General features: G+C 50.7%; 1 protein-coding gene across 1 annotated transcript in view; it reads left to right on the forward strand.

Moving 5' to 3' along the window:
- The window catches only part of LOC308221740 (ankyrin repeat and fibronectin type-III domain-containing protein 1-like), a gene marked incomplete at its 5' end in the record, with an annotated part of 181,837 nt that overhangs the window by 99,257 nt on the left and 57,746 nt on the right, over positions 1–24,834 (forward strand). Inside the window, one exon of the mRNA XM_080618974.1 lies at positions 9,255–9,295. Coding sequence (XP_080475100.1) covers positions 9,255–9,295 — 41 coding nt within the window. The remainder of the gene's footprint in view (positions 1–9,254; positions 9,296–24,834) is intronic.

Consider the following 24,834-nt stretch of genomic DNA (forward strand, 5'->3'; position numbering starts at 1 on the left):
GCTGGGGGGGGGGGGGGCAAGGGAAGGGGTCATGGCAGGGGAAAGAAAGTTTGAGTGCAAATGGACTCGTGTATTTGGGGCTGTTGGTGTACGCTCATTAGCAGAGTTGCTTTTTCTCCCGGTAGGAAGGCAAGCTTGGGGATGGAGCTGCTCCTCATTACCTTGACTGATGAGGAACCCAAAGATGGACCTTAGAGCAGCTTCCAGTTCCTAAATGGGCCTACAAGAAACCTGGAGAGGGGCTTTGGACAGGGGCCTGTAGGGACAGGCCAAGGGGGAATGGCTTTAACCTGACAGAGGGGAGACTGAGATGAGCTCTTAGGCAGAAGTTCTTCCCTGTGAGGGTGCTGAGGCACTGGCACAGGTTGCCCAGAGCAGCTGTGGCTGCCCCATCCCTGGCAGTGTTCAAGGCCAGGTTGGACGGGGCTTGGAGCAACCTGGTCTGGTGGAAGGTGTTCCTGCCCATGGCAGGGGGTTGGAACTGGATGAGCTTTAAGGTCCCTTCCAACCCAAACCAGTCTGGGATTCTGTGATTCTGTGATTCTATGATTTATGTGCCAAGTGGAAGGATACCGAGGGAGGAGGAGGGTCACTGGGTGCTGTGGGACTGGTGGGTGCCAGGACTGTGCCAGTGCAGTTTGTGGCGCTGGGGTTTGGCTCCATTGTTCCTCCTTGGTCCAATGCACACGTGTGGCAGATCTCTGCTCCTCTGTAAAGGATGTGCTCTAAGGAAGAGGAAGCAAAATGTAATGATGCTCTGTCTTGGCCTGGCCCACATGAATACAACCTCTCATCAGGGCCAGGGCAAGCTGCTGAGATGTGCTTTGGAGTGAGAGGCTGGTAATGGGGTGTGCTTGTCCAGGAGAATCCATCCCATTGGTTTCTTGGGGTGAGATACAGGTTGGTTAAGATGAAGCCCATTATCCAAAGAACCAGGTTTACACTTGCATTTCAGCCCCTAGGAGAACACCAAGGTCTCCCCTCCTGGGTCCAAGATGTGAGAGTTGATGAGCAACCAGAAGAGAGCATTCAGCCTCTGGTGAGATGAACTGGTGGAGGGTGGTGCCCACCTGCTCGCAGGATGATGTCCTGGCATGGTGAGGTGGTGAGTTCAGGCTGGAGTCTGAGCAAGGCAGTGGTATCAGGATACACCAGCCAGGGGAGGCAGAGAAACATGGGGCCTCTTCCTGTTTGGGTTTGTGGTGTCTCCAGTGGAGATTGCTACTGGGAGGATACAGCGAGCTCCTACAGCTCACAAGTGTGGTTTGAGCTGCTCTGTGGAGGGGTGGCTGCAGGGGTTCATTTCCGTTCCCTGGATTACCTCAATTTACTTCTCGTGTAGAGCCATGTTTTCCTTCTCCTTCCTTGCTGAATGGTCCAATAGCACGTTGCTATAGTTCTTAGAATGTTTTTCACCTTCCACTGGACTCAAACCCAACCTGCATGAGCGTCAATGCCCCTGTGCATGCACAGGGTCAGTGCTGTTTGCAGGCAAGTGTGATAGCAGGTTCAGGCTCCAGGGCTGGTGGGATGAGCTAGCTGCTGAAGAATGAATGTGTTGGATCCATTGGCATCCTTCCTTGGCTGGGTCAGGTCTGCAGGGACCACCTCCTTGGAGCCTTTGGAGTTAAGGCAGGAGGAGGCAGGATCACCACAATGAGGGGCTGGGGCTTTCAGTGCAGAAATGCTGATGGCTTAATGCATACCCCCATGGTCTGCCATGGTCTTCAGCTTTGCCAAATGCCATCCTCCAACAGACCAAGGCCCTTTTCTTATTCCCAATGGCACACATCCTCTCACCTGCCATTTCCTTCCCACCATCAGGGAAAGCAGTGCTGCTGCCACAGCCTGGCTGTTCCCCTGCCACCCAATTTTGTTCTGGTGTGACCTGCCCTTTCTTAATCACCCCTGTTCTCTGTTGCTTAATCCCCCCCATCCTTTGGCACGCAGGCAGGAGGGACCTGCTTTTCAGCAAGGGTGGCCTTTGGAGGTGCCCGGAGCTCCCTCCCAGGCGGGAGCTGCTTTGCAGCACAGCCGCATTGAAGGTAGGAGTTACCTTGATTTTCAGGAGTAGGAGTTACATGATTTTCAGCTGAGCAATTTGGTTCATCCAGATGGAAATTCAGGTTTTGAGATTTGAGGGTTCATCCTGCCTCCAGTTCATGTTTCAGGGTCACTCAGGGCTGTACCAGCCTGGAGCCTGGGCAGGGCTGTTTTAGGGGTTTGGTGCTGGGCACAGGTTGTGGTGATGGTTGGATTGGTGCAAGGGAGGAGGCAGCACCCCACAGCCCTTTGATCACTTGGCCAAACCCATGCCAGAGGGAGGGAGCTGGAACGGTACATGATGCACCGAGACCTGGGGTGCTCCGGGTGGGTTGGCCCTTGCTCAGACGGATGCTGCTAGCTGGGGCAGGGGAATGGCATCTCCTTCCTCCTCCTTCCAAACAACCCTTTCACATCCCAGGCTCTGAATTTAATTCCCCTTCCAACAATCAGGCATCAAGTCCCTATTACTCATAACTGCAGCATGTTGCAGAGACATGGAGCTTGACAAACGGCTGTGCCTGAAAGCACCGACCGTCAGGATCCAGCGGTGAGGAGCTAGGATGGGTGGGATGGGCGGGATGGGCTCTGCAGTCTTTTTTCCCCCACCATGTCCCTCCCTGGGGGCCAAGCACCTGCTGCCCATGCCCAAATCCCCCTGGAATCCCCCCGGCTCAGCTTGGGAACTCGGCTCAGGGATGCTGGGGTGCGTGCCAAGGTCCCAGACAGTGACCATGCATGGATGGGAGGTTGGCAGCACAGGCCACCTATCGGTGGTGGCCCACGAGTTTGTTTTGCAGGATTCTCTTCTATCATGGAAAATAGCTCATCCTCAGTTCTTATGTCTTGTGTGTGGGCATTGATTACGCTGGGAGTTACTGAGCCAGATTTTATTGGAATGACTTAGAAAGCTGACACCTGCAAGCTGCTGCTTCTCCGTGGGGATTATTTTGGTGTAGTTTCTAAATAATTGCATGAGGCTCCTTCAGCCTTACTAATAACTTCGCTCTCCCAGGGACACTGCCCAGAAAAGGATAAACTGAGATTATACTTGGCAACATTTAGGAGAGGAAAAAGTACAACAGGATTGATGTCTGCTGGTGGGGATAAATATATCATCAATATCTCTGCCTTAGCCCCTCCGTGAGCATCTGTGTTTCCAATCCCATGTCTGTTATCAACCTAGCTTGGCTGAAGTACGGAATTCAGAGCAGTCCTTTCCATCGGCTTCATCTTTTCTGTCTGCAGCACGTTGTGGTAATTCTTATCACGGACCAGCAAGGCCTGCTGTGGAGATGAGCTGTCCTGGAGAAGCCTGCCTGTGGCTTATATATGTTGTGTAATTTGGGCTTGATAAATAGATGATTTTAATAACTTACAAAATAGCTGACATAGTGCCTGAAATGTGAAATTAACAGAATAACTTCAGATCCGTGTTGCCCCAGCCCCTCACAGGTTTGCAAAGGCCAAAAATGTCTTTGGCATTCAGTACAACATGTAGTGTGTTAACAAAGGTGCTTTGCAGGGCCAAAGGGAGCCGGGGCTGCGTGTGTGTCCCTGTGGTCACCCTGGCCTGGCGAGGAGGGTTGGGAAGGGCAGCACTGGGAATGCCACTGGGAAAATGTCTTCCTCCTGCTCCACTGGTTTTCATGCACTGGACAAGCCTTAGCCCAGATGCAGCTGGGTGTTGCTGTACTAGTTTGGGAGGCTGCATTTTTACACTTCTTGGAAAAGTGCTTTTTGAGAACTGGGACATGGGTGCTTCTGGCTAATAAATCCTCTCAGTCCCTCTTGCACCAGGTAAAAGTACTGGGGAAGTTTGTGTCCTGCTGCCTTCCCTTTCCTCCAGAGCATTTCTGAGGTGTTCCTGTGATGCTGCACTTCTCTGCAAGCTCACAGGGCTCTGAGCATCCTGGGGAGAGGAGAGCACTTTCCACCACAGCAAAGGCAGTGCAAGCCTGGCTCAGGAAGAAATGTTTTACAATAAGGCACTGACACAGGTTGCCCAGAGAGGTGGTGAATGCACCATCCCTTGAAACGTTCAAGGCCAGACTGGAAGTGGTTCTGAGCAACCTGATCTAGATGAAGATGTCCCTGCTCATTGCAGGGGGGAGTTGGACTAGATGAGCTTTTAAGGTACCTTCCAACCCAAACCAGTCTATGATTCTATGATTCTTGTGTGGGGAGGGGCAGAGGGTAGCTGTGGAATGACCTTGAGACAACACTTAACCGTACTGGCAGGTAATCCTGCTTCTTGGCAGGCTGCACCGAGGAGCTGTGGGCTTGGCATCAACATTGCCTTCTGCCACTGTCTCTGCCTGGGTGGTTGTTTCCTCTGCACAGGAAGGAGATTAAAGATGGTGCCTCGCTGAATCCAAAAGAGGTGGCACTTGGAAGACACACCACCAGGGGGGAGCAAGGTGCTTGGGGACACCGCCAGGCTCTGAGGACATCATCTTGGACAGTGTCCTGCTGTCCCACCTCCCTCTCCTCCGTGAATGCCAGAGGGATAGAGGTTGTTGCCTGGTAGGGTTTCAGTTGCTGTCATGCCCAGTTCCGTGTGCAGGGTAGTGGGGATGCTCCTGCCCTTCCAAATGTCTCTGAGGTGCCTGGTCCCCACCGCCACTTGCCTCCATGTCTGGGGAGGAAAGGGTGGAGATGGGCGCAAGCCTCACTTGAAGGTTTGTTTTAAAAGGAAAGACACGTGGATCAAAATTACTCTCTCCATTATTTCATTAAGGGATTAAAATGTGCTTCCTAAATCCTGAGTCATCAATGAAATGAGCAAGTGAGGAGCAGCGCAGCGGGTCCCGCCGGAGCATGACTCACACTGCGCTGGGGCTTGGGGCTTGCAGGGGACTCATGAACCAGGGGATGCTCCTCTCCCATCCTCCCTCCTTCCCTCTCAGCAAGGCCAGAGTCTCCCTAGCATCCAGAGCAGCAGCAGGAGCTCTCTGGGAGCCAAGATCTATTCTGGGAGCTGAACACACACTCAGACATGCCTCTCTGGAGTCCCCACCTATGCCCTGATACACAGGAGCCACCAGCAGACAATGCTGCTGTGGATCAGCCAACAGTGCAGGCAGGTGTCTGTTTTATTGTATACTTGTGTAGGTTAAAGGCTCCAGATCTCATATCAGTTCCGGAGGAATTGGTCTTTCCTCCCAGAAATCAGAGGAAAATGCCAGGTTACCTTTTGCTCATTCTGGGGAGTTTTCTGCCTCTTTTAGTCCTTAGGCACAGGCAGAAAAAGGAAAACCGGTCCTAGCTCCCTGAAAGCCAATGACTGTCCCCTTTGCACTGGTTTACCTAGTTGGCTTTGTGCAGGCCCTTTGAAGCGCTGCTCTATCTCTCCTGCTGGAGTTGGTTCCAACTCAGTTCAAGTTCAGTGCCAGGGCATTTTCCCTATGATCCAGGCTGCATGTTCCCTTTACTCTGCTCCTTTATGTCCCGTCTTTCCCTTGACTTCTCCATAATCCTGCTCTCCTGAGGATGCTATCTGATTCTGTGATACCCAGTGTGGTGGGACAGGGGTGGTGGTTGGTGTCACTGTCACAGCCCATGCTGCTGCCCCTGGGGGGATGCTTCAGCTGCTGCCCCTTTGTGCAGGCAGCTCCTGCCCAGAGCTACCCATCGCCCTGGGTGCTTTCAGGTGAATACCCTCAATCCATCAGTGGAGACCAGCTGCCCCGCTTGGGAGGATCTTTCGAGGCACTGCTCTGAGCTCTTGCAGTGCTCCTGGCCAGTCACAGAATACAGAGTCATAGGATAGTTACGGTTGTTGTGATGTCCCTGCCCTGGGCAAAATGCCTTGGTCATGTTTTTACTACAGCTACATCCTATAGTGAACTGCTGCACAAAGTCAGGCCAGCCCAAGGTGCCCCAAGGTCTCTCCCTTCTCACCTTCTTCCTCCTGCCAATGGCTCTGCACTGCTTTACTTGCATTTATCAAAGTATTTGGTTTATCCTCTACATGGTCTGTTAACCTCGTTAGAAGGTACCTGTCTGTGGCTGCTGTTGTGACACCACGTATGCCCAAGCTCACTTCTTCATGAGGATCTCACTTAGAGGTATTTAAAAACTTGTCCTTGCCTTGGTCTTCCTGCTTGCCCAGACCACCTTCTCCTGCCCAGGCATCACCTCTAACAGCTTCCAGAAAGCTCTGCTCCATTTGTTGGTGATTCTTGTGGCCAAGTGCTTTACTGCCACTCTCCTGGAGCACTCTGGATCCACAGCCAACTTGGTTTTCACAGAATCCCAGACTGGTTTGAGTGAGAAGGGGCCTTAAAGCTCATCCAGTTCCAAACCACTGCCTTGGGCAGGGACACTTTGCACTAGACCAGCTTGGTCCAAGAAATGCAACATGGTAGGATGGACCTGTGTAACTTCATCTGACTGCTGGACATAGTCCCTTTCTCTTCTGGAAAGAGTAAGGAGGCAAAGGGCTATGCAGAGTCAATATGGGGAAACTGAGGCATGAAGAGGGAAGAAATGGCTCAAGACCAGACCTTGGGGTGGTGGTAGAGCCAGGAGCTGATCCACGGCTCCTGGCCTTGCTGCAGGCCCAATTCCTTGGACACATTGCTGTGTCACACATCTGCTTTTCCTCCTCATGTGCTATTTTCTCAAGAAGCTTTAGTCAGCTATTTTGGCTATTCATTGCTGCATTGAGTCCCTGTTTCACTGAGGTGTTTTCCCCTCTCCGCAAAGTTAATGCCTCACTCTTTTATTCCAGATATCTAAAACCTTCTCAATTTTCCTTGACTCTTAAAAAATAATTGCTTGATAAGCTTAAGGCAGCCCCTTCTCTCAGCATGCTCGTGCAGCTCATCCTGCTCGTGGGTCATAGCCATGGTGCTTCCTGGAGGAGCTGAACTTCCAAGGTGACTTTCTTTTTCCCTCAAGTTTCCACGTGGTTTCCCCTCATCAGGGTTTGGCTTCAAATACCTGCACCTTCAGGAGGTTAACACTTGTGGCACCCACACTGCTGCAGATTCTGTTGTCTCCTGGACTGGGCATACTGGCGATGGTGATAGTTACCTCAGTGCTTTAGAAAGGTAGAAGATTCTCAATGTTGTTTTCTGCTGTTACCAGTTATCAGAAAGGTCAGGTGCTGTCTGGACCTTGCTATGGGGTTGATGGGACCATGGCCCTCAGCTGCGGGTGGGTGGAGGGTCTGTCTGGGGGCATGCCGGTTTCTCACATGTTGTTCCCACGCCATTGAAAATAGCATTGAGAAAGCTGTTTGCACGTGGTTTCTCCTCAAGTATCAACAATTCTCTATGATCCCTGCTAACAGAGATAGCAGAAGGAACTGGATTTGTCATGGCTTGTGAACCTTGTTGCAGCTAATCCATAGTTTGGGAACCAGCACCCTTGGTTTTAGGTGTCAGGTTTAAATAAGTAAGGAAATATCTCACAGGAATGCTGTGTCTGAGGAAGTGGAGGTGTTCTGCATGTGCTGTGGGCTTGGAGGACAGGTCCTATTGCTCAAGGCATTTGCTCTGTGCAGTTACTGCTGTGCTTGTTTCTCTGTCGCTTCAGGAATGCATGGAGTGGTTGAGGAGATCTGGGATTTCCTGGAGATCACTCAGTCCAACCTCCTGCTCAAGGCAGCATCACTGCACCGGGTTCTCCTTGATGCCCACGACCATGTAGACATGACCATGTCCAGTTGGGTTTTGAATGTCTCCAACACCTCTCTGGACAGCCTGTGCTAGTGTTGGACTGCCTCATACCAGTGTCTGGCCACTGGTCCCATGGGGCTTTGTGGTGGCTTCTTGCTGCTGTCATGTCAGAGGGGGGGAATCAGTGGGGAGAGCCAAAGGTTGCTTGTGTAGCACATCCTACCAGTGATGGGGATTGCGCAGAGATTTTGCAAACCCACATGGCAATTGGCAAGTGGGCAGATGAGATCTGCCCACCCCAAGGGCTGCTCCTTGTACACGCCCAGCTCTATCCCAGGATGGAGCTCTGGTGTGTGCCCGTGAGATGTGTCAGAGGACAGTACATATCCAGACCCACATACCCTGCACTGCAGGTTTGGCTGCAGCTTCCCCATGCTGGTGTCAACAAACACCTCCATGCTGTGGGAAGGGTCAGCCACCACCAAACCACGGTCCCATCTCACTGGCTTGCCCAGAAACAAGGGGATGTTGTGGTGACTGTGGATCCCTGCCAGCTTAAAAGCCGAGGACCTCCTCTCCCCACTGCTTTTCAGTGCCAGGGTAGGAGAGTGCCGGGAGAATTCCGCGCCCCTCATTAGCGTTCAGCCCCGCTGCTTTGGCGTTCAGGCTCGCCATTGCCTGGCAACCACGGAGCAAAACTACAACAGCAGCCCCAGAGCCCCGGCGTGCTTCCAGCGAGCGTGCACTCACACCAGCACCCGCCTGGTGCCAGTGCAGGAACCGGGAGCGGGACCATGACGGGTGCTGGGGCCACCCCGTGATGCTGCCCGTGGTCCCCCATCCCAGCACAGCACAAGGGTAAGGACCATCCCCAAGAAGAGGAGGAGGAGGAGGAGAGGGCTCTGATGGTGCAATGGCTTTGCTGACACTCAGGTCTGCGGTGTCGGTCGGTCTGTCTGTCTCAGAGCTGCCCGTGCAAGCACAGCCTGTGCCTCTACCTTCCTTGGTAGCAGGGGCCCGTGTGTGCTTGGCAAGCAGAACTGAGGTCTCAGAGCAGCCTCAGCCATGGGTGCCTCTGGGACACGGCGTGTCGGGGGACAGACTTGGGTACACGTGGGTGCCTGTAGCCCTGTCAGGCAATCTGACAAGGCACAGCAGTGGGTCCGTGCTCTCTGTGCATGGCATTCACATACCCTCATGTACATCCAAAGCAGGGTCTGTGGCATGCCCATACCCTGGTGTGTGCCCAAAGCAGGCCTGTCACCCCTGGGTTCCCCAGGACAGTCCCCTCCTAACATAAGGTGCATACTTCTGCAAGTGATGGGAGATGCAGACATGATGGGTACATTGGGTTCAGACCTAATGCATCTCCACACCTCTGGTTTGACTCTTCATTTTTACATCCTTGGCTGCCTGGGCTCTGCCCACAGCATGTTCAGTGGCTGGGGTCCTAACTGCCTGTCCAGCCAGCCCACACCACTGGACAACCAAAAGCACATACCTTCTCCTGTTCGCCACATCTTCATCAATGATACTTGCTTGGCAGAGGGTTAAAACAATACATCTGACTTTTGTGTCTTGCAGAGCCTGGGGTCAGCAGACAAGAAGGACTTTTACCAACCCAAGTAAGTGCCAGTAGCTGTGGTGAGTAATTGCATGGAAATTCCCGGTTGGTCTGTATTCCTGAGCAGCTCTGTGGCTTGCTAAGATTAGACATTTCAATGTACAAGAATAGCTGCTGCAATTACACAAGTGAGAATAACAGTGAAAAGGCTGTCAGTCATTTTGGGTTTGGGGCATATGCAAGTCATTCAGTCAGGTCAGAAGGAATCACGACAACTTGACTGAGTCTGAGGGACACGGCTGGTGCCTGAGAGCAGGGAAAATGCAGGGGTAACCTTTCCCACCTCCGGCTCCCTCTGCTCCAGGTTTGCACAGCTGAGCTGCTTTGGAGAACTGAAGGGTTTCGTTCTTCGTCACAGCGGGCTGATCCTAAAACACGTCTCCTGCAGCCCATACTTTGACGTTGATGCCTGTCATCTTCCATCCATTGTGTTTTGTAAAGCACAGAGCAGCAGGGGTGAGAGGACAGGAAGAGGTTTTCTGGAGCCACCATATTCATGAACATGAACAAAGGACCTGCAAATCACCCCACTAACATAAGCAGTTGGTTACTTAGTGCATCCCTTGTCCATGGCTCTGGGCTGACTGCAACAGTCCATAAGCGTGAGCATGGGGCACTTACAGCTGTCGACCTCTGGGACCTGTATTAAGATGCAAGCAGAGCTTTGCACTAGCAGGCCGGTTGTGTTGTTCCACCCAGTGTGGAACAACCAGTGTGTCTCTTTGCCGGAAGGATATGTCCCATACCACTGTTATTTGGATAGTGGCAAACTATGAAAAGCCATGCTGAGGTTTGATTTTGGCGGCTGTGTGTGTGTGAGTTGCATGTGAGACTTTGTGTTGATCCTGCTCTGTTAGGGAAGTGAACATCTTCATGTTATCACTTTTTTTCTTCTGAAAAAAACCACCATAGATTGTTTTGAATTTGCAGACTGTGCTTTAATGTGCACGCTTGTCAGAGGAGTGTGTTTCTGGAAGATTCAGAAGGAATTGGGCTGAGGAGATATCTCCTCCAAAACTCACTGTCCTTCTACAGTTGGTCTTCCTTTGCTGCTTTCCCAAACATTCCTGCAGAGCTGCTGCCCAGCGGTGCCTGAGCACACAGCAAATCACTGTAGTTCGAGTCACTCTTGGTGTCTTTGACACACTTGAAGGCATGTCCAAGGCTGGAAATGTCATGAAGCACGTTACGGAGCAGCCTGCTCTCTGTCTTGGTGTGCAAGTGCTTGGTGCATGGGGGTTCTTCAGTTATCTGCTGCTTCGTTTTCCTTTATTCCACCGGAAGTTTCCTAGGTGCATACTGAAAAGTCTGATTTCAGGGAGCTCCTCTGTCTCTCACCCCAAGTCTGTGCTGCTCATTGGCTTCCCAAAGCCGCTGGCAGCTAAAGACTTCTGAAAGTACAGCCAGAGCCACTTCCCAGGCTGTTTAATCCCACGTGGCTTTCTGGGAGATCAGAGGCATATTGCAGGAGGCTATGGAGTAATTGTGGATGCAACAACAAAATGAACAAACATTTGGCAGGGGACTTATAACCATGGTTTTGTGACCTTTGCCAATAGTCTTCCAAGATCTTGGTGCTTCTTTCTGTGACACTAGAGTGTGTGTTCTGACAAGAAGGCTTAAGGGATCAAAGCATCTCTAGTGTCCCTATTCCAGATGAAGCTTTTTGAGGCTTTAAGTAAGAGATTTGAAGGAAATATGTAAGTAGCTCCTACTCTTTGGTTTTTCTGGGGTGGTTATTGTGGTAGGTAGCAACAATTATAGTGCTACTTCTATAGCTCGTCTTACCAGAGAAATGAAGGATGTTTCTCTACCTTCAGTGGGAGAACATGGGCCTCCACTGGAGAGCTGTTGGGGGTAGAAGGTCTTGTAGATACAGGTTGTCATATTAGTGTTGACCTGTTCCTCTGTGCCATGACGCTATAGGACCCTTATGATTTGTCCAAGCAGTTTGTGATACCAGCTGTGACTTGACTAATCATATATTACAGTGTTCCTCAGTGGCTGTTTTGGGTTTGGGACTGGTAGAGTTTGTGGCTGTGATGCTGCCTGGTACCACTACCCTGCCCAGCCCAGGTTTCTGATCCACCAGGGGATGCTGGCACCCTTGCTGCTGCAGGCAGACCTGCACCCACTGCTGCAGCCCCTCTTCATGGCTGGGCCAAGCACTTTAGAGTCTCTCAGCCTCTGGCAGGACTGAAGCTTGGTCTTCCTCAGCAGAGAAAGATCCCTGGCAGCTGCCAGAGGCCTGGTGGACCTCCGAGGGCTTGGGAGAAGTCTAGTAGTGAATGGCTGGTCCTCCGGCCGCTATGTGCCAGACCATATTGGCTGTGCCTCTGCTTTTCCTTTTCTGTGCTTCAGAGGCAGGAGTTCACCCTGCTCATCAAATCCCTGCACTGCAGGAGCAGGGTTGGAACATCCCTGCTCTCAGGTTGGTGGGTTTGGGCTCTCACAGCAAATGCAGGTTGTAGAAAAAGAATAAGGAAAGACACCCGTGCCAGAAATGTGGGCAGTAGGGTTTATCACCACTTAACCTAGGAATGAATCTTGCTCGGTTCTTGCCATGTTCAGAAGCTTTCCTTCTCCTCACTGGACATCAGGTACTCCATTATCTGAGTTTCCTTGTGTCACCCTGAGTGACTACTTTCCTTCCTTTGTTGCCTCTTCCCTTCAGAAATGGAAAGGCTGTCATTATGTTCCCTCACCCTAGAGTTGCCATTGGTCTATCTCAGCCAGCAGCAGGGTGTTTCCTAAGTGCCTGGAAAAGTCCAGCACTTATCAAGGATATGGAGAGGTGTCTACTCTCATGCACCAGCCTTTGATGGCCTTTACCCGAGGCTCCTCCCCTGTGCCCAGAACATCCAAGAGGTTTTAAGGTACAGATCTCTTGCTGGGTTGCCTCAAATGCACATTACATTCCTGGTTAACTGAATGGACTAGAGACCATCTTGGAAAGAACAGGCCCAGAAATAGCTCTTGTAGCTGAAACACCTGAGAGAGGAGCCTGGGAATGGCCATGAGTCCATCAGCAAGCCAACATCTGCACAAGCTTCCCCACCTGCATTAGCTCCTCCAGCTGTCTTGCGTGGACAGGTACAGATGCCTTTCTGTGTTTCCAAAGCAGGTTGTTCAGATGTCAGAATAGAACAACATATCCTTACATAATTCTCATCTGGTGCAGTTTGTGCACATACATTCCCCATCACAACCCTGCCTGCAGCCCCACTGCATCTGGGATCTGGCCCGTGTTCACAGGCACCAGGGAAGAAACACCTCTTGGGCTGAGATCAGCTCTGAGCTGCTTACTCCTTTGTCACCCCAAGTTTGGAAGCTGCTAATGCAGCTGTAATGTTAGAATATCCAGGCTTGCAGAGGTCCTTCCGTGTTTCTCAAAGAGGGTCTTGAGTGCTTTGTCAAGGCAGTCTCCTGAGCAAGGACCTGCTGGCTGAAGACCCAGGGACTCCAGGCTCAGAGACAGGAATAGGCTCTCCTGGGGCAGACGCTTTTGCTTAATAACTCTCCTGCCAGGGCTGGTTGAAAGTATCTTGACAGGAGCTGAAGTCTGGTGGGTTTGCTAATTCTCCCTAGCATATATTTGCTCTTCAGTGTCAGACACCAAATGGGACTCAGTTTCTAAAAAACCCAGATAGAAATGTTGGTGATAATACCAACCATCAAACCCCTAGCAAATGTAGACTGAAATACCTGGGTTTAATTAAAGTGTCACTGATTTGCTGCAGGGGCTGCTGATGCTCCCTCCTCATGCTGTCTCCTCTGCTGAGAGCAATGCTCATCTGTCAAGAGAGTCGTCACTCAGGAGCAGTTAATATTTGCTAGGCAGTAAAGGTGTCAAGAGAGACACTTCTGTAGTGACACAAAATGCTCTCCACTGATCTGCTTCTTCAGTCCCTTGGGATGATGTGGCTATGCTGAAGAGACCCGATGTCTCCGAGCCCATTCCTGCTCCAGCAGATTCCCACAGCCCTTCCATGCAGGCACCTCCGTGGCTTTGTCTCCATTGCAGATTAAAGACTGCTGCTCACCTTCTGTTCTGAGGCCTCAGATGTATAAACACACAAGGAACCTTTGAAACCACCTTACACAAAGCAGCAGCTCTTGTTTGTTTTGCCTTGTAGTCTTTGTTACATCAAGGTATCTCTGCAGTTAATTCGTTGTCACCCTGCTTTTAAAGCAGAACATTTCATCTCTCAGACTAAAACCTTTCCATGTCAGCATTTAGACAAAAGTGAGCGTTTTGCTGCTGGATCATTATCTTGTAAAACCATGGTGTTTTAAAGGATCTAGAAATCAGTATTTATGTCTTGGAAGCATTAAAGGCCATCATAACAAGCTAGATGTGTTCCTAAGCCGGGTGTTCATTTCATTGCCTCCTTAACTCAGACATAATTGTTATAGTAATGATGATAATAGCACACATTTATGCTACATGATATGACTCCTTTGGTGATGGCTGAGAGTCATTCAGCTGGGATGTTCTTCACGTAGCTCAGGTTCCCTTGCAAAGTGCCAAGCAGTGGGAGGAGGACACACAGGGAAAGCAGGGAGGAAGAGATGGTGCAGATGAGACAGGAGGAATGGTGGGAAAGGAGAAGCAATGCCGAGGCTGCCCTTCTGTAGTGAAACCATGGGATACTCAACACTGCAAGAAACTGCCCCAAAAATGCCTTCACAGGGTTGGAGGATGCTTCTCCCAGTTTCAGTTGTAGGAGAGGATGAAGTGCTATCCCCAGCATCTCTGGTGGCAGTGGGAGGGCAGAGTGGTGGGGTGGAAGAGGTGTTGGGCTCTGTGGGGTAGGTGCCCCTCAGAACGGTGCAGATTGGCAGCTGAAGGGGAGCGGAGCCCTCCAGAAGGGACCATGAGCATAGGCTCCAAGCTTCCAACCCCAAGCCCTGGCTGAGGAAGTTTTCTGGGGAGTTGGGATGTTAACTTAACATGTGATGGAGCTAAGTAAAGAAGATTATGATGCTCCTCAGGGGCTAGCAGCTGGGGCTGGGCCACTGAAACTTTACTGCAAGCTTAGAACATATTTCCCCTGGGGTTTGGCCAATGGGTTCAGAGCCTGAGGTCCAGACAGGTGGAGGGGCTTTAAGCCTGTCCGAGTGCTGGGAAAGGAAGGGAATTCTGGAAAGGTACTTTGAAGAAATGTCCTGGTTCATCAAATGCCAGTCCACGGGTGGAGAGCAGAGCTGGTTCTAGCAGAAACGGGTCTGAATGGTGGGAGGTAGCTCATGCTGTGGCAGAGAGTTGTATTAGACATTTGCAGTGGGTGCAAGAGACTGGCTGGTGATCCAGCCTCTGAAGAGTTGTGCAACTTTCCTTCTGGCCTTCAGGAGGTGTCCCCTGCCCTGTGGTGTGCTGATCTTTTAAGCTAAAGTGGTCCAGTCTCTCCCAGTAATGCCTTCAGCCCAGAAACGCTTCTGGAGACCTGGCTGATCTGGGCAGGGGTCCTGCTGAAGACCACTGGGGTTTGTGGAGTGTGGATGAATCCAAATCTTATTTGTTTCCTTTTTTACTGCTGGTTGTGTCGGAGTGCTCACCCTGGGCCCTTACATCTCCCGGGGCTGGTGATGCTCCACACCCAGATTTATGAGGACAGAGATGGCACCAGGACCCTCTATAACACAAGTTAAATATCTTGGCCTGAGGGAGGTCAAGATAAGGAGCCTCTTGGTTTCAGCAGTCCCTTGAGCCCAGGGGACAGGAGAAGGAGTTGCTGGTGCTGGTGGAACCCATGCTGCCCTGCTCTGGGTGCCCACTCTTGCTGTCCAGCTGGGAACAGCCCTCCCAGACCTGGAGGCAAAACGAAGTTTTAGTTTTCATTGTTTCTGCGCAGCTTTTAATGTGTTAAGTGAGGTTGCATGTAGGCTCTCACTGTGCAGGTTGTCATAGAAACTTGAAGGGCTTTTTTCTCCTATCCCCCCAGCCCTTTTCTTTCAACCAAAGCAGAGTTGGGTTCCCCCCCCACCCCCTGTAATTTCAGTTCCAGTCCAATTGAAAACCTGCCTGGCCCTGATTCCCTGTCCCTGGCACTGCCACATAAGGACTTGGTGTCTTTATGTCATTCTTCCTTCTGTCCCAACTGAAGGGTGCATGTTCCTTCAAACCAGGCACTTTCCCAGTAATGCTGGGTGTGCTTCTGTCCCCATGGAGCCTTCACTGAGATTGGGGCTGATCCTCAGCCGATCTTCTGTGGTGCCTCATGGTAGGAGAAGATCTCTTTGCTCACCATGAGGTTCCTCTCCTTGCTGCTTCTTCTGAACCTATGGAACTGAGTGTGCATGGACACTTCGTGACGGTTGCTGGTCCTTTGGTGAAAACACTGAAATGGGATCTGCCTGCTCCACTGGCCTGAGCCCGGGGGTGCCTTTCCTTCTTGTAGGATGGGAGGACAACACTGCCAGCTCAGAGCTGAGGCCGGCACAGAAGCCTGTGCACCAGCTGCAGCCCTTTCGCGTTGGCTCTGCTCAGCATTAATAATGAAAAGAGAATCGAGCGTGGGAAGATGGGCATTTTTTAACACAATAACCAAGGCTGCATTCTCCCTTGAGCGAGACAGTAATGTGTTTGCTGCAGTGAGTCAACATGGGGATGCTTTTAACATGGGAGGTAATGCTTCCACCCACAGCAGCCATTGGTTCCACAGCTGGGTGCCAAGAGGGAGAAGTGAGTTGAGGTGTTCCCCAAGGTGCTCAGGCAGCACTTTTTTCTGGTGTTTCTCCAAGAGCTGTGAGAGATCCTTTCCCACATGCTTTGTTCCTGGCACAAGGGACTCCTCACAGCTAGTTGAACTTCTAGCTGTGTTCAGTTCTGGCTCCCTCACTACAAGAGAGACATTGAAGTCCTGGAGTGGGTCCAGAGAAGGGCAGTGGAGCTGGTGAGGGTCCGAAGCACAAGTGTGATGAGGAACGGCTGAGGGAATTAGGGGTGTTTAGTCTGGAGAAGAGAAGGCTCAGGGGGGACCTTATCGATCTCTACAACTGCCTGAAAGGACAATGGGGCCAGGAGGTGGGGGTCAGTCTCTGCTCCCAAGGAACAAATGATAGGACAAGAGGAAATGGCCTCAAGCTGTGCCAGGGGAGGTTTAGACTGGATATTAGGAACAATTCCTTCCCCGAAGGGTGCTCAGGCATTGGAACAGGCTGCCCGGGGCAGTGGTGGAGTCACCATCGCTGGAAGTGTTCACAAACCGTGTAGACAAGGCCCTCAGTGACATGGTTTAGTGGTGGCCTTGGCAGCGCAGGGAAATGGTTGGGCTTGATGATCTTAAAGGTCTTTTCCAACCTGGCTGATTCTATGATTCTAGTCTATGATTCTAGCTCTGAACCTCGCCTTCATGAGTCAGCACCTATCTTTGCTGCTCGGTGCCTCCCAGCTCCTCAGTGCTCCAAGGCCAGTGCTATCCTATGAGTCACCCCTCTTCATCATAATGCACACAGGGGGTTATCCTCAGAGCTCCAGTTATCCGCTGGGATTCATTTGTATGGGATTTAGGTGTGAAAGGGTCTGGGATCACGCCTTTTGGCTTCCTGTGTGCTGTAGAAATGTAAATGCTGCTCACACGCTTCTCAGCAAGCTGAAGAGGTTGTGATTGCACTCTGAGAGGGACCTAATCCTCTGAGCATCTCTGAGAGATCCCTAATCCTGACCCGAAACTTGTTTGAGCTTGTTGGGCTTCAGCTCCCAGGCCCTGGCTCCCTGTGTGTCTCACTGGATAAAAGAAGTTGGTGCCACTCTGGTTTGTGGAGGGGTGGCAGAGTTTTTGTCAATAAACTCAATATAGCTCAAATCTTTTGCAGCAGGATAATTTCTCCAGCCCATGGATCAGTTTTGTGACTCATCCCTCCAGCCTGCTTTTTTCGTGTCCCCTTTTAAATGTGGGGACCCGAATCACTGGAGCACTTCTGTGTCTGTCTCAGCAGTGCAATATGTGTAACTCTTCTCTCCCCCAAGAACCGCATCAGCATTTTTCATCACAGCATCACATTAGGGCCTTGTGTTGGGTTGGTCACCCGTGGTGACCTTGAGCCTTTCTGGAGGCTCTTTCTTGTCTGGGATACAGTCCGTGTTCATAAACACGGTCTGAAATCCTTCTCCGTAGGTGTGTCATTCTGCACTGGGCTGTATTAACATATACAGTGTTTGAATGGGCTCAGCATTACCAAGCAACCCACATTTCACTCTCTCCCCATCAATATTTACTGTTACATCAATCTTCCTGTCAGCTGCTGATTTTTTGGGGTGAGGATTTCGTATTTTCTCCTCGACCATCGATGAAGGTATTGACTAGCATGCTCCCTGTGGAGCCCCATTGACAGTTTCTGATTGAGACCTGTCAGCCGTCTCTTCATCATTTAACTTGCTTTGTTGGTACTGTATAGTCCTGTCTTCTGAAATCAGGATGTCAGGAAGCACTTAGTGCTCTGCCTGCACAGCACTAACGTATGTGGCGCCTTTTCAGCTCAGCCTGTATTTGTTGAAGAGTGACATCAGGCTCATTTGATGAGATCTCTTCTCAACAAAGACACACTGAGTGACTTTAATTATAACTTACAGCCTTTAATTATTTCTTAATTTAATTCCAGATGAGCCCTGCCTTCTGGGTCTTATATCAGGCTGACCATTTAGTAAATAACTAGGTCATCTTCACTGCTGGCTGGGAATATTGCTGTGAAGGAGCCATTTGCCATCTGAATGTGGCAGCCTCCAGTTTGCTTAAAACAAGCAGCAGAGCCCAGAAAACTCTCCCCAGCTTTGCAGGGGCATTATCTGTGCTGGCTACTTAGTGTATTTGGTTTAGTGTATTTGGATGCAGGTGAGGGTACTAATGATTTTGGAAAGCTTCATCTCTCCTAGAAAGTACTTCACCATCCTTTTTCCCCAACACAGAATAAATATCTACTGAGTGTTTGCTTTTCCTGCATCATTATGAGCAGTCCTACAGTCTCTGCTTAAAAATGGTCCTCTTGCTCTCTGAAAAGGGACCTATTGCTAGAGCATGTATTTCTTGGTGGTATATTTGGCATGTCCAGCCATGCATTTTCCCCTGCTTTAGTTTCCATTATCAGTTTCCTACACATTGTATTTTTAAATTTGTATTGACCACTCTTTATTGTACATTCTAGTTCCACTTTTTAGCCTTCATTTAGCAAAGGGGATTTCTAAGTGAGTTTTCCTAACTATGAAATTAGGATTTTACAGACATTCAGTGCATTAACTTCTGCCTTGAAAAGTTATCAACTGCAGTCTTTAGAAATGCATGTGGTATTTTACTGCTGGCTCCATGAGTCTCCTGGCGTGTGTGACTCACAAACCCAAATCCTTTATAACACGTTATTTCTTTCAATCCATTAAGAACATATATTTAAGGCTCAGCTCCTGTACTGGCTCAGGTATGATGTGCCGTGCCTCTTCCCAGTCCTTGGTGAAAAGGTAAATGTGTATTTCTTCAAGCACTGACTGCTAAAAGATCTGTAATTCTAAAGAAAAGAATATAATGGCATGTACTGTAAGCACTGAGTGCCCTCCTTTTTCTTCCCTGCCATCCCTCCTACGCAGAGACTTCTGATCACGTAAATAGTCATAGCAGGTTTCAATGATGTCAAGTGTGTTGAATTTCTGCTTGTGAGCGAAATTTTCCCATTCCTCATGCTCCTTTCTCAACCTCACTGGCTCACATCATCTCAAGAGCTTGCTGCTTTGCCTATCAGCACAGCAGGAGCAAGGGCTCTGATACTCTGTCCTGGAACAAACACAGATTAGTGGGTGTTTTTACTCAAATGCTCAGTCCTGGTATTTTCTCTCCATGCTTTCATCTGTGGTGCTAGACACACAGCTGGGCCACAGAACCATCATCATCAGCAGCAGCCTGCTCTATCTTCAGCAGCTTGTCCTCACCTAAGATCAGCCTCACCAGGGCCAACCTGAGAGTATCTGAGCACTTTGCAGTGTGGCAGCACCGGAGGTTGCCCTGTGCTCACCTGCCAGTGGTGCTGTTCTATAGGAGAGCATCCTGAGCCCACTGGCAGGCAGCATCTCTTGAGAAAGAAAATTTGCAGTGTTCTTCCAAACTGATCCACTCTCTTAGGTGACAGGACAAGGGGGAATGGCGTAATCCCAAAGGGGGGATTGAGATGAGCTCTTAGGCAGAAGCTCTTCCCTGTGAGGGTGCTGAGGCACTGGCACAGGTTGCCCAGAGAAGCTGTGGCTGCCCCATCCCTGGCAGTGTTCAAGGCCAGGTTGGATGGGGCTTGTAGCAACCTGGTCTGGTGGAAGGTGTCCCTGCCCATGGCAGGGAGTTGTGACTGGATGAGCTTTAAGGTCCCTTCCAACCCAAACCGTTCTGTGATTGTCTCCAGCATGGTTTCTTCCTGCCTTGCTCTGGTATGGACCACAAGCAGAGCAGGATGTATGCTGTGGGTGGAGGCCCTGCGGCTCTGAGACACCTGAGCTCCCAAGAAGCACAAATTGCTGCTGGTGGTGGAAATAACAGCATTAACCTTGAGGGCAGTTGACTGGGTGCCCAAGCTCTGGTGTTGGTGTTTATCCTATGGCTCTTTGCTCTGAAGGGATAATCAGGCTGAATACACTGATTTACTTGGTCTGTACTGAGCAGACTGTGAGGAGACATGTAGATAACACCAGTTTGCTCAAGGAACAGTGTGTTTGAGGACATTAAAGGAAGAAAATGCAATTGTCTTTACTGCATCCTGGCAACGTGGTGTGTGCAGGTATCTCAGGCTTTGAGCTTTTCTGCAGGTTTCTGGCATTATCAAAGACAGAATTCAGAATAGCACGGTGACTCCCAGGAGATGTGCAGTGGGAAGAGACAAGGGTGCAAGTGCTTGGTTGTCTCTTCAGGCTTGGGACATCATGTAAAAGGGCATCACCTCCAGCATCGCCATGTAATTTATGGGGAAATTAATTCTTCCTCCAGAAGTGCCTCATCTCTCCATGGCAGCTAGCTCAGATCTCTGCCATCAGTCTTGCCACTTATGGCTGTCAACACATCTGGAAGGTACGACTGAAGGTAGGATGAGCCTATAATAATTACTGAAGAAACACTGGTGAATGGTATTTCTACCTAATTAAAGACTTGACTAAATCAAGCTATGGAAAGTACAGGGAGAGAGACCTTGGCAAGACTTTGGCACATTCTACTGACAGGTTGTGGGAGGTTGCTAACCCTTAGCCACAAGAAAACACCTTCTTGCTGCACAGTAAATGGAATTGTGTGCACTGCTTTCAGGAAACAGGCTGGAGAAGGAGGCAAAAGGAACCCCAGGGCCTGCAAAACCCCATTTCCACATTTAAAAATAGAAAAGCCAAACCTTCCAAAAGGCTTGAATGCCTTAAGAAAACTTCTGGAGCTGACAGCTCTCAAACAGGAGCTGTTACAGGTTTTTCTTTGTGGTATGATGTAGGAAGGAAAAAGCACCCAAGGAGCTTTTTCATTCACCCAATCTGCATTCATTCTCCCCCTCAGATGTCAGAGATGCTTATTACTGATACAGCTATCTCATTAGAAAGCTGAAATACAGCTTCAGCTTGGGGCTCCTCATGACCTAGGCCCTACCATGGAGCTGTGCAGCATTGCAGTTTTCCATCGCATGGGAAGTCCAGCCAGAGCCAGCAAGGTGGTTCTGAGTGCCCTCTTCAAGCACCAGTTTGGTCATCTGTTTCCCACTGTGTTCCTCTTCTGTCCTTCTTTTAATCAAAGCTTTTGTCCTGGATCCTAAGCCACCGTTTGGCAGATTGCAGAATCCCAGACTGATTTGGGTGGGAAAGGACCTTAAATCTCATCCAGTTCCAGCCCCCTGCCACCGGCAGGGACACCTTCCACTAGACCAGGTTGCTCCAAGCCCCATCCAACCTGGCCTTGAACACTGCCAGGGATGGGGCAGCCACAGCTTCTCTGGGCAACCTGTGCCAGTGCCTCAGCACCCTCACAGGGAAGAACTTCTGCCTAAGAGCTCATCTCAATCTCCCCTCTGTCAGGTTAAAGCCATTCCCCCTTGTCCTGTCCCTACAGGCCCTTGTCCAAAGCCCCTCTCCAGCTTTCTTGTAGCCCCTTTATGCACTGGAGCTGCTCTAAGGTCTCCCCTTAAGGAGCCTTCTCTTCTCCAGGCTGAACAAGCCCAGCTCTCTCAGCCTGGCTCCAGAGCAGAGCTGCTCCAGCCCTTGCAGCACCTCTGTGGCCTCCTCTGGACTCACTCCAAAAGCTCCATGTTCTTACATTTCGGGCCCCAGATGTGGGCTCAGCATTCCAGGCAGGATCCAAATGTTTGGCCTTAGCATTGCTTGTCTTGAAGGTCCTTCAGATCTTGGCAACAATCTTCCCAAAGAAGGTACAGCACAAGAGCTGCTATCTCCAGATGTTTCCCTTGTTCCCAGATGTTTCCAGTAAGCTTCTTTGGATGCACACAGCATTTTGACCACCTGTGTAAGGGCCAGATTGTCAAACCTGATTGTGTTGGATACCAAATCTGCCATGCAGCCGCTTGGCTTTGCCATTTCCAGACCATCTGGATGGATCTGAGGATGAAGAGGAATCTGCTTCTGAGCTTTTATGAAGCCTCTGTGTCCTTGGCCTCCCCACAGCTGGTTAGTGTCGCTGAAATTTCTGGTTTCAACTAGAAACTAGTCTCGGACTTCTAACCAGTTTCTAACCATCTCAGACTGATTTCTAACTGCCCTAGTGTCGCTATTGCAAATCACTGGCTTCACAAGTGGTGAAGCCGACCTCTGAAGGTGGGGAGGAGACAGCATCGCTGCTGCTGAAGACATCGGTCCTGCTTTATTGAGAGCATCCTGTGGAGGTCCCACCTTTAGCATTTTGTTGGCTGGCTACAGCCACCAGTGCTATCACCAGGAGGCACCACGTCCATCACAGTCAGCAGTGGGTCTGCTGTATGGATCAGCATCAGCATCATGGAACTGATGGATGATGATGGATCATCCACCAGCATCAGGCTGGACCACGTGATGGATCCCACCAGTGCAGAGCATGGTCCTAGGGGACCTCCTAGCCACAAGGCCTTGCTCTCCTGAGCAATGAGGACGCTGGGGGGGTGTCAGCCATAGCAAATGTGAAACCCTGAATATTTGTACACAAAGGCCATGCTGAAATCTCCGTCCTAGGCCAGACATCAGAGGTGTCAGTTTTGATTTCCCAAACACAGAGAGAGCCCTTTCAGCCCTGGCCTGCTCAGACACTGCAGCTTTAATGTCCAAGCACCCAGCGTGTTTCCACTCCCCTCAAATGCATCAATCAGGTCTCGGTGAGGCTCTGAAAGAGCCAGTTTGTAAAACAAACACACTTAGTGTAAAAAGTTTATTCCAGTTAATTAGGACTTCATTGCAATGGAAACAAATTACCCAGCTGTCATCTGCCAAGGCAAACAGCAACGGGGGAGAGGGGGTCCTGGCCAGGCAGGAGACAAACAGCCATCTCAGGCAACCTTATTTATGGCCTTTTTATGTATTTCTGTATTTATTTGGACATTCCTGAGCTGGAGAGCTGGGTTATTGCTGAGCTGCATGCCCCAGCACTTGCATGGTGCAGGCCGTCATCAGCGGCAGGTTATCTGCCTGTGGGGCTCCTGGACCAAGAGCCAGTGCTGCCTGTGGGACCTGGTGTCTGTGTCCCTGGGGCCATCCCTTGTCCAGGGCTCTTGCTTCAGAAATGGAGACGAGGTGCTGGGTGTGCAAGTGATGGGCAGGTCAGGGTGAGCCCTGGTCCTGCTTGCCGATGGTGGTGGGGGACATGGAGGTCCCCAGACGGAGCAGTGGGGTGGGGAGGCACTGGGGAGGGCTGGGGGTTACTGGGAACTTTGCCCCATCTAGGGACTTCTACACTTCTGTGGTTCCCTGCCCTTGCAGCAGGGTGCCCTGTGTCTGCATTGACCCCAGGTATGAGTTTCCATCCATACTGTAGCCGTATTTCCCTCTTTGAGCACAGGCAATGAACTTTCAGGCTCCCACTCATTTCCAGCTCATTTTATTTAAGCAAACACTCCAGTGACATTCTTTGTTCTTCCAAGAGCTTTTATTGAAAAAGAGGAAAGAGAAAGGAGGAGCTGGAATAGGGGATAGGGAACCCGGGAGGCACATAGGGAGCAGGAGGCCATGTAATTTCCATGGGAGTGCTCCAGGAGCTGGGCAGGATGGTGGTGGCTCCTGCAGCTGGCACGGAAGTGACAGATAAACCTGCAGGATTAACAGCGTGTATTGTGTCAGGAGAGCAGCATCCCCTTCCTGCAGCATTAGTCACCCGAGCCTGCCACCTGGCTGGGGGAGGCAAGTGCAAGTCATCAGATTACCCTGCTCCCACTTGGCCTGTCCTTGCCTCTTGTCCCTCCAGCGCTGCCCTTCATCACCAGGAGGCCTGTGCCAAGGCTGCCCTGGGGACAGGCGCAAGATGTTGGCTCTAAGGACGGATGGGTGTAAGCAGTACATGTTCTCTTGGCCACGGAGGTGGTCCCTACTGTTGTTGCTGGGAGTGTGGTGTCTTGGGGTGGCACAAGCATGAGGGCTTTCCTGATCACTCTTGGGGACGCATTTCCCCCTCCAGGCCTTGGGGACATGGAGAACAAAAGCCATTGCACTGGGACCTTCCAGTGGGCTTGGATTTCTCTTACAGCCCGGTGGATAAACCGAGGGCTCTTCCACCCTCCTTGTCTACCACAGTCATGTCTAGGGCAGATGTTTCTGGTCCTGTGGTATCTTGAAATTCACATTTGAATTTCTCATTGCAAGCAAGTTGCCATCCTTAGCCTCTGACACACTCTCCAAGAATGGTTCTGTTGCCTTATAGCTGTGGTATCACTGTGCCCGTGCACTGAGGTTTCTGCCTGTGATGATACATGTTCATGGGGGTGTAAAGCCTGGGTCAGGGCATGCATCCTTGGAGGGGGGAGAATAGCAGAACCAAGCTATGGAGATGAACCCTGAGTCTGGACTGCTGTCACCTGAGGAATGTGGGAAAAATGGTGACCAGCACCGGAAAGGACGTCAGATTTGGCTTGATTTCTGGAGCTTAGAAGGGAGAGAAGGAGGGATTGAGGAGTTTGGCTCAAGCATCCTGGTTCTTCACAATTGCTGGCCCATCTTGAGAGGTGATTTGAAAACCCAAGGCTAAAAGGCATCAAGGAACCTCAGTGCCACATTGCCCTGCCTGAGAGTTGGGCTCTGTTGGAGAGTACCCACCATTGTTTGAGAAGCAGCAAGCTCCTTTGGTCTCTGTGCTCCTGCTCTCCCCAGGAGCCTTGGTGGGCAGATCCAGAGTGTGAGATGCTAGGTATCTCCCTCCTCCGGCTGGCAACCCTCTATTATTAGGGATTTTAGCTTTCTGTTTCTACACTGACTTGTTGGCAGTGCTTATTTTTAGCTCCTCCAGTGCCTTCCAGATCCCTCTAGGGATTCTTTCTTTCTCTCCCCCTCCTACAGGTTTGTTTGTAATGCAGCTGTGTTGATTTGAGCCATGAGCAGGAGCTTTCAATGCCAGAGGGTGAGGGGGGGAG

Source organism: Psittacula echo (assembly GCF_963264785.1).
Source record: "Psittacula echo genome assembly, chromosome: 5".
Classification (NCBI taxonomy): Eukaryota; Metazoa; Chordata; class Aves; order Psittaciformes; family Psittacidae; genus Psittacula; species Psittacula echo.